This window comes from Condylostylus longicornis, unplaced genomic scaffold (genome assembly GCF_029603195.1).
Source record: "Condylostylus longicornis isolate FDR11 unplaced genomic scaffold, ASM2960319v2 ptg000084l, whole genome shotgun sequence".
In the NCBI taxonomy this organism is placed as follows: domain Eukaryota; kingdom Metazoa; phylum Arthropoda; class Insecta; order Diptera; family Dolichopodidae; genus Condylostylus; species Condylostylus longicornis.
Window position 1 is genome coordinate 2,015,824 of NW_026578052.1, and position 10,793 is coordinate 2,026,616.

General features: G+C 19.3%; 1 protein-coding gene across 3 annotated transcripts in view; it reads right to left on the reverse strand.

The window, feature by feature from the left end:
• LOC129613560 (teneurin-m) overlaps nucleotides 1-10,327 on the reverse strand; it is a 101,938-nt gene extending 91,611 nt beyond the window's left edge. For all 3 annotated transcript variants that reach the window (XM_055527677.1, XM_055527674.1, XM_055527676.1), the window contains exon 1: nucleotides 10,028-10,327. In XM_055527677.1, the coding sequence (XP_055383652.1) occupies nucleotides 10,028-10,112 (85 nt within the window). In that variant the 5' untranslated portion in view covers nucleotides 10,113-10,327. The remainder of the gene's footprint in view (nucleotides 1-10,027) is intronic.
• Between the last annotated feature and the right edge of the window lie 466 nt (nucleotides 10,328-10,793).

The following is a 10,793-nucleotide window of genomic DNA, read 5'->3' on the forward strand; positions in this document are numbered from 1 at the left end:
TTACGATTAAAATACTTAATGTAAATGTGTGCAAATCTTTTATATTTTTACCTAAATTCCAAAAATGTCATCAAGTAACAGTAAAAAATATGTAAATAATATAACCAAATATCTATAAACGGCAACACTTTCTCATTTCAGTTTAAGAATCATTTTTTTATTGTTATATTATTATATATACGAAGTAGTGCATATGAATTTCATTTTTTTTTTTAATTAAATATAACTATATAACAGTTTTTGTTATATTTTTCTTGTTTTTGGCCACCTATCCAGATTGAGATGACATACATTTATAAAAATATTAAAATATAAATTTAAAAAAAAAAAATTATTCAAAAAATATTTAAAATGAATGTTTTTCCTGTATTTTTCGTATATGTATACAGACACTGTTCCTTTAAATTATAACACAATTACCTATGTCGTGCACGAAATATGAGAATCAAATATTATTTTTGAATAAGTATTATATAAAATTGTATATATATACATAGGTATGTTGACACTATAATGATTTGAATAGAATATTTTTTTGTTCTTGCCGTAGTTGTTATTTGGGGAAAAAAAATGCACAACCTTAATTCAAAATAATGGGCAAGTATATATATCTACCTATAAATGTCATATAGATGGGGTAATAAAAACGAGAGAGAGAGAAAAAAAAAAATTGGGTTAAAATGGTACATTTTAAAATGTCATCACCAAAAATGGTAAAAAAAAACAAATTTAAATTTTGTTTAAGTTCCAAAAAATAACCAAGAAAAAAAAGAAATCATATTTTTTTTTCATAGATTATATTATTGCATGTTACCAAATTTTACTCACTTAGTTATTCAGGATACAACTGATATCAATATTAAGTACATATATAACTAGGTTTATAAGTCATATACCTATTTCATGCACATATATACATATATTATGTAAATTATTGAGTTATTGTATCGATTTTGAAATTTATGACATATAAAATCCTAAAAAACAAGAAAAACTGAATTGGCCTCTTCTCATCATTTTATATTTTTATACAGTATAACAACTATTTACTTATATATATGTATATAATTTAGATTTAAAATCCCTAATAACTTTAGAAATCAAACTATATTTTTAGAATTAGAAATTTTATACCATAATACCATAAAAATCATAAAATTATATATTTTTAGTTTATTAAAAGGATTCAAAGGCCAGGGCATATATTATAAATAATACTATAAAGAATTCCTTTTGATTACGTATGCATGTTCTTAAAAGAATCTTGAATTCAATATTGGTGGCAATATTAGGAAAAAAAAAGGTAACCACGTCAGTTATTTTATGGTGATTTATGATGGTAAGTAGCAAAAAAAAAGGTAATCTTTTACCGCAGATTTTTATTGAAATTTTATGATTTTATTTTAAAATTTTAATTTTTATTTTTTTTTTTTGCATTTTAAAGGTTCTAACCTTAAATTAGAAATTCAGAAATTTTAAAATAATTTAAAAGAGGAAAAAGGACAAAAATTTATATGGGTTTTATTTTTCGTATAAATTAAATAAGTAGCAAGTAAGTACCCATAACCTAACATAAAAATATCAAAGTATACAATAAAATTTTAACAATTTTTGCATAAAAGGACTAAAAGACCAACTGAGAATTCAAGAGAAACTTATGTTATAAGTATGCCAGTTTGAGTTTTCCAAGTACTTAGAGATTGCATGCTATATTATAATGTAAGGTACGTACTTAAATTGTACAAGATGACTCAATTTTAGTAATAACAAAATAAATTTCTAACAAAAAGAAAAAAAATTTGCAATTACAAAAGAATAAAAAATTTTAACTACTTAACTTACTTAGTTTTCCATTATTGTGAAGATTTTAAATTCTCTACTTATTTATTAAATGATAGGTTGTTCAGTTTAAATAAGTTAAAAAGATTTCTTCTTAGAAATTAGTGAAAGGTTGATTACAAAGAAATTTGTCTGTTTCACTTATTGTTAAGATTGACCATTTATGTTTACCTTGTACTTGAGACTATAAATTAAGTTTTTGTATTCAAAGATGTCATAAGAAAGAAAAATTTTGTCCTTAAAATAAATTTGAAAAACGTTTCAATTTGAAGGATACTAGTTACCCATTATTAAACATTAAAATCAATTTTAAATTTTCTATTGATACTTCTGAGGATTTAATCAAAATCACATTAGGTGCTGAATCCCAAATAATTTAGTATCTAATTCTACATTGAAACAAAGAAATATACGCACAATTAATCCAATTATTTTTTTATTAATTATGATACACGTGCTAAATTAGAAAAAATTTTAAATTTATTTTTAAATCCTAATAAAATTTTGTAATAAGATATCTACAACCATATCTACATTTAGAAAATTACATTTTAAGCAGAAACTTAATTGAATTCCGTATAGAAAATTTTTGATTAATCTACAAAAAATTTGGGGTTTTCATGTTGGGGAGTACTGGAGAGGTTTGCAATAATATGAAAGTGTCCAATGAATAAGAAAATATAAGTGTTTATATGTTGCATACCAATTTTAATTAAGAGATTTTTTTCTAATTTTCGGAATATTGCATGTTTCTCAAGAAGTATTTTAAAGAATTTTCGAGAAAATGTGATAAAATGTAAAAATTCAATATTTTGATAGTAAAAATTAGAATTATTTTTGAAATCAAAAATATTTAGGCAAATATTGCATTAGTAATAAAATGCGCATAGAACTCTACATGATTTTAAATAAGTAGGTTAAGTATTAAGTAATTTCAAATGATTATACTAAGTAATAAGGTATACGTACAGAATTAATTTTTAGAATTCAACAAATATTTTAATTTTAAAAACTATCTTTACTCATTATAAATGTTGTTCATTAAATTCATTAAATTCATTAAATTAGTATGAACCGCGTCATTATAAAAGAGAAAGAATGAATTTAAGAAAATTTTTTCATTGTATAATTTTAAAATGTTAAGAAGCAAGACTTTATATTTCGGGATTCTAAAATATCATTTGATTCTAAAAATAATATATTAACTGTACATATTCATATATATAATACATTTCTTTTTTATACATGTAATATAACAGTAATATATATATATACTTACGCAAATATATCAGAATATTTTGCTAATATTTAGAATTCATATAAGTAAATTGCACGAGTGTACAATTTAAGCAAATATGGTATGATATAAGAATTTTTTGTGGAATTTGCCTCTAAGTGTTGTAAATTTTCAAAGAATTTCATTACAATGTGTATATATATACATGAGTATAGGTACAAGTTAGTATATGCACTTAAATATTATGTAAGTAAAGTAAGCGAGAAATTGTGAAATTTTTGGTTCTTTAGAATTATAATAAATACACAATTTTCGTATATGTATGTATGTATGTGCATTTATTTATGATTTTGCAAAATTATGTACAAATATATAAATATATATGCTCATAAACATACTTATACGCATTTTATCTCTTAGAAAAAAAAAAAAATTAAAGTAATTTCCTACAAACAGTGAAAAAAATCCTTGAATTTTTTTTTTTGCTTTAACAATATTTTGTACACTTGTGTATTGTACTACGCGTTAATATCAATGTATATTTATGTAGGTACACATGTCTATGCACATTTTATTTACATTTATTTTGTTCTCTATATTTATATTATGCTTATATCCTTGAAAATAAAAGATTGATTTCCTGCTGCTTGCTTACTTTTCCTTCTTATTTTTTTTCTAATTTTGTTTTTTTTTTTTTTTTCATTTACAATTACACTTCTGTTTGGTTGGTTACAAAGGATACTTTTATTTCTTTTTTCTTCACTTTTAATTTTTTCTCATTTTTTTTTTGTTTTTGATTCTATTGTTTTGTATTATAACAATTGTTTATGATGGTGTTTTACAATTATTTGTGAAAAAAAAATAATAAAATGGAAAAAAAATCATAAAAAGGATAAAAATAAAAAAAATGAAACAAGAAAATAAGCTAAGATAATATTTGATGAAATTAGGTTTGATGAAAAGATAAAGTGCTGGAAAGGAAACCAAGAGTAAGGTAAAGGCAAAAAAAAAAAAATTGAGGAAAGGAAATAAAAAATGAATATAAAAATGAATGAATTCCAACAGTGAATTTTTATTCTGTATGAAAAAAAAATAATTTTTTTTATTTTTAGATAAAAAAAATTAAAATGAATTTCAGGTGGTTTTTAAAGGTGTTTTTCACTTTATATTGCGGGGAAAATATTAAAACAAAAAATTGATTAAGTACTTATATGGAGCAAAAAAATTGTTGGTCATAAACTGAAAGTTAAAATAATCATTTCAATTGAAATAACTAGAATTTTTTAATGTAAGCAAGGGCACTCTTAATCTACTTCACCTTCTTAAATGTTTAGAAATAATTTTCCTAACATTTAGTTCTTCAAAAATTGTTAAAGATAGGCAAGTATTCTCTTAATAAATGACTCACTCATATTAATCTAAAATCTGATTTGTTTTACATAAGTAATTACTCATATTATTTTACAAGATTTTCATATATATACAATTTTTTAAATTTATTTTTAGGGTATCCTCTGGAATTTTTAAGTGAGAGCAAATGTGAGAAAAATATGTATAAAATTCAGCCAGTTTGTGACAAGACAATAATTGGCAAGAGAATTGACAAGACATTCTGGTTTCAAACTAGCTTAAGATGGTGACTGCTATTAAGAATTGAGATGCGAAATTAGGCTATTAATTAAATATTATTAAGAAATGTAATTAATGCCGAATTGCAGTTTCAAAAATTTTTATTCTAAAATTTCATTTAATCTAAAATGATAATATTAAATTTGTATAATTAAGTAGTTACAAAATTATAATTTTTTATCCGTAACTAATTCAATATTTCCCATCATAATTATTAAAATTTCATTTGCAATTAAATTTATTGAACTGTGAAGGTTGTTTTCAATTTAAGATTTTAAGCTTTAATACTTAACTCTAAAATATATACTTAAGATTATTTAATTTGAATTAAATTTTAAATAATTTAAATTCATGGTACATTTAAGTTAAATCAAGGAATTTAGTCATTAGAATATGAGTAATATACAAGGTTCATTTTTAAAATATTAAGTAAAAAAATACCCAAAATAAAAATAATGTAATCCTTACGTTTTAAAAATTATCATAGCAATAAGTATTTGCATATATATACATATAAAATTTTGCATTTTTATATTTAAAAAGAATCAAAAATTTAATTTAATCAATAAGCACGCGAATATTTTTTATAAGTGAGTATATATATAGAGTATAACACTTAAATAAGTATGTATGTATACATGATTACAGGTAATTTGTACTTGAATATACTTGGTAAATAAATTTTATTTTTAGAATATTATAAAAACAATTTATATATTATGTACATAATATATAACTTTTAGAAATATTTGTAGGTGTAATATATATTAGAATTTATTAAGAATTTTATTTAGAATTTAACACCATCTCAAAAAAAAAAGAGCATAAATATAAAAATATATCAGTATACGTCTCAAAACATTTATTAGAAAATTTTTCCATATACTTACTTATATATAAATATAAAAATAAACAGGTATGTTAGTAGTATAACAGTTTAAAGTTCATACCATTTATAAAACAATTAAAAAGAAATGGAAAGTTGTAATGACGCAAATAGAAATATTAAATTTTTCGAAAAATATTTACATAAATAACTCAATTCATTTACGTTACTTATGGTTAAAATTGTCCAAGGATATATATTATAAGGATAAATATAAGAATATTTATTTATATATCTATATGTATAAGAAATTGTATTAAATTCTAATCAAGTAATTAACTATTTATATGTAAGGATAATATTGGTAATTATTTGTTATTTGTCTGAATTTAGGATCAAAGAACTCAATTGCAATATTGGAGTAAAAATTATTCATTCTATGGTGGTTTAAATGCATTAAACATTCCTTTAATATTTGTAAATTATATGACAAACATTCTTAATTTTTAATACTTCAATATACAATAAATTTTGAGTGTGAATTTCTTTGAATATCACATTCAGAATAATTGAGCTTCTATAATTTACATTCATTCCTTAATATAATTATAAATCAATTGCTGCTTTGTGGAACTTAGAATTTCTCTAAACAAATCAACAAACATATGATATTTTTGATAACCATTAATAACTTTTATTTTATACAACATAAGTATAACAAATAAATGTATAAGAATATATTATAAATCTTTGGAAATATCTTAGTTAACTCTTAGTTAAATTTTTCTCTAAATAAAATTAATTTCAGAATTCAGAGCATAAACTGTTGATACTCAAAATAAATCGAAAATTGAAAATCCTATAGAAGATTTATTTATATTTAATATAAGTACATTAATTCATTGTTTGTTAATTTAGTCTATTTATATAGTCTATTTATATCATCAAAATCCCATCAAATAAAATTCATTAACAGTATATATTTATAATTTCTTCACAAACATCATTTATATTTTATGATTGAAAATTAAGTAAATAAGTATCGAATTTATATTTAAATTAATATCGAATTCATTTAAATAAAATCGATTTTAATTAATACTTAATAACATTTTTTATCACTTAAAACATAAATATATAGAAGAGATATTAATGAACTCGCGTATATATACCAATATTGTGATATTTATATACTTTTATAGAAGTAGTATACAGAATCGTATGCATATTTAAGTTTCGCACATCAATTTTATTTAAATATATTAATGATCAAAAAGAAATCCACTTTTTATATATACACATTTATTTTAATAAATTGAATTAAATTAAATTTTTAAAAAAATAAACAACTGGAAATTGTTAATTTAATTATTGATATAGTAAATAAATGTGGAAAAAAAAATAATATGTATAGCAAAAAATTAAAAATAAAAATTGTTCAGATACCTATAAAAAATTTAATTAAATTTCTTTGTATAACAAATGCATACATATATATTCAGTAGCTAAGTATATATAGCAAAATATAACATGCTATACTATTAAAAATCCTCTTCCAAACCTTGTATAACTAGCTAAGTATTTTACTTTTTATTTTTTTTTTTAACAAATAAATTTGCTTTGTAATGTTTGCATATCCTTGCATTAAAATGAATAGAAAAATAAATATGAATTTTATTTTATACTTATTAAAATATATAAAAAATGTTGAATATATAAAATGAGAAACAAAATTATTGGAGAAAAAAAAAAGAAAATTATCAATTGAAATTCCTGAATTAATTATTCATTAATTTAATCAATTATATTAGCTTTATATAACACCTTTTTCGGAAAAACTATCATAATTTATACATATACGTATAACAATTTTTTCTTTATATACTTAAAAAACCCCCATTTGTTTTGATATATATATATATATATATATATATAATATAATATTAGTTTGCTTTAAGTACTTAATATAAACTTATATATATTATATATATACATCAAAAGTATGCATATATATATAAAAGAAAAAATATTGATAGAATTATTAAAGAATAAATTAAGTATATTAAATATATAGGGTAATAATAATTATTATTCAATAACGCAATAACTATATTATATAGTTATACACAATTTGTTTGCATTTAATTAAATTAAAAATGACAAATAATACTGCATTTATTAAGTATATATATATATATATATATATATATATATATATATACAAACACACTTATTTATCCTTTCTGTTATACTTATATTAAAATATTAAATGTATTTTAAATTATAGTTATATATATACATTAAAAACCACTTCATTATTTATTAAGAGATTAAAAAAAAAAAAAAACAAGTCAAAGAATTTTAAAGTACCACAATCGTGTATACTTTATAAGTATGCATGTACTTATTAAATATATACATACTAACATACCTATATATACATATTTAAATAATCACATAGTTATATTTGCAGATTATAGTTATATACTTTTATATATAAGTATGCAAAAAAAAAAAAAATAATTTTAAAAAATAAAGGATATAACAGTTGTAGTATAATACTTAGTAAATTATATTAAAATGAAAGGATAAAGAAATAAATAAGTATGACCTAAAATTTTTAGGGTCATTATTAATTTATATATATATTTAGATAATTATACTTGAATTATATTATAACTATAAATAAGTACTTATATTGTATGTTATATAAGTAGAAGAATCTATATTTATAAGGGAAAAATAAATATTTAGAATGTGTGTTTTTAAATTATAATGTACTATACTCTCGCAATTAATTATATATACGTATACATATAATTATAATTTTCTTCAAGAATATTTTTAAATATTTAAAGAAATTCTAATATAATTCAAAACAAAAAAATTAATTTCATTAAATTTGTTTATTTTTTTGCAAAAAAAAAAAAATTATCTCAGAATTTTTTGCATTGCCAATTAAAAAGCAAGTGTACTTACTTTTTGAATTTAAATTGTTATACAATATATATAAGTAAGTATACAAAAATAATTGAATATCCTAAGGGAATATACCGAAAATTGTGTCCTAATACACGTACACTTATATATTTTTTTAAGTGTCCAGCAAAGTAAAAATTAAAAAACAGAATTAATGAAGTTTTTAATATTTGAACATACAAGTATAACTGTTATACTTGTATAACATATATATACTTAATATATATACTTAATATATAAATATTTAAAAATAATTGTATATACAAGTATTAATAAATGTATTCGTATGTATATGCAAATATTCTTATGCATTTTCAATTTATAAATATAAAATTATTTTGGATATTGTCTGATTATACGAGTATTATTTTAGTATTTATATAAAGAGATCATCTAAATCAAATTAAGTAATTATTAAAATAGGTACTCGTAAGTATAATAATTACTTCATTATTAAGTAAGTAATAACATTTTTGGTTTTAAATATCTGCAAATGACATAATTCTCTTTGTTTAATAAAATTTACTTTTTAGGTTCAATAATTTATAAAATTTAACAATTTGAATATATTTTGCTTAATAGTTAAGTATTGATTATTATACGAGTATTAATGGTATATTAATGGTTATGTACCCCCATATTATTGAAATTATTTATTTTCATATTAAGTATTTATAAATTTTATTAGATATTGAACAAATTTTAGAGATAAAAAATTCAATGATATATCAATTGAGTAGTACAAAGCAATAATTACATTTCTTAATTAAGTACTTTGCGTTGAGTAAATAAGTATTATAACTATTTATTTATATGGTCAAGATATCGAGAATTTCATAATAATGGTTAACAATATTCTATGACTAACTTTTATAATTAATATAGATAAACAATTACAAATCTGGAATATTCTATTAAATACTAACTATATTTAAGTACAATTGAATTAAGAATAAAATATTGAAAAAAATTATAATATTTAATTAAGTTTTTTAATAATTTGTACTTATTAGAGAATTAAAATTAGACAGCGACTTAAAATAATTCTTCTATTAAATCTAAATTAAGAATATTATGTAAATAATATTCTTAATTTAGATTTAATTCGAATTAAGCTCAAAATATAAATTCTCTTTACTTAAAATTTTGTTAATTACAATATAATTTTAATTTCCATACAAATTGAAAATTTCATATTTTATGACAATAAGGATTACTTAAGTATCGTAAGTAAAATGATTTTAAATTTGAAATTAAAACAAAATTCAGCCTTCTGAATGTTGTTATCCAGTACTGTAGTTCATCAAATTAAAGATGTTTTCTATATTAGATGTTTCAATATTGCATTTAATAAAATTAAGGTATGTGACATTAAATGAAGAAGAGCAATGACACTAAATAATTCAAGGACATAATATTTCTCCAATTTTAATTGATTTAATAATAGAAATTATAATTAAGTAAGTACTCGTATATCGAATTTAAAAAAATAAATAAATATTGTTTTTAGTATTTACCTCCACTTCTACCGCGTACAACACCTCGTAATACACCATTATTGTCCCTACAATCTAATGTTGATTCAAATTCATAAGGATTCATATTCTATTTTGTTTTTTTTATTTATATATATATTTTATTAATAGTATATATATGTATATATATACTAATAAAAATTTTTAATTTTGTTAAATTTATTAATTTAAAAATTTCATTAATGTCAGAAAAAATGACATTAAATTTTATTTTTTTTTTTTAACTTTTTATTATATTACAAAAATAATTATGTGTATTTTTATATATACAATTTGTTATATATTATATATTTGCTTATATACTTATATATACAAGTAGATATATATAGAATTTTTTTTTTATATATTTTATTTTCGAAAATGATTATTTATTTTATTTTTTTTTTTTCGTTATTATTTATTTATTTATTTTTAATTAATTTTATATCACTTCTTGTATATTTTTTTTTTAATAAATGATTTTTTATGTTGTTGTTTTATTTTTATATTTTTAAAAAATATAAACTAAGTGAATTATTTAAACATTTTTTTATGTGTTTGTTGTTTATTGAATTCATTTATTATATAAGTATATATATATATATATATATATTTGGAAAATTATAGTGATTATTATAAATAAATAATTAAAATTTTTCTCATAATATTATACTGTATATATATATACGTGTGTATGTCGTGGGTATATTTATGATATTTTATGTTATTTTTAATATTTAAAGGAAAAATAAAATAAAATATAAACAAA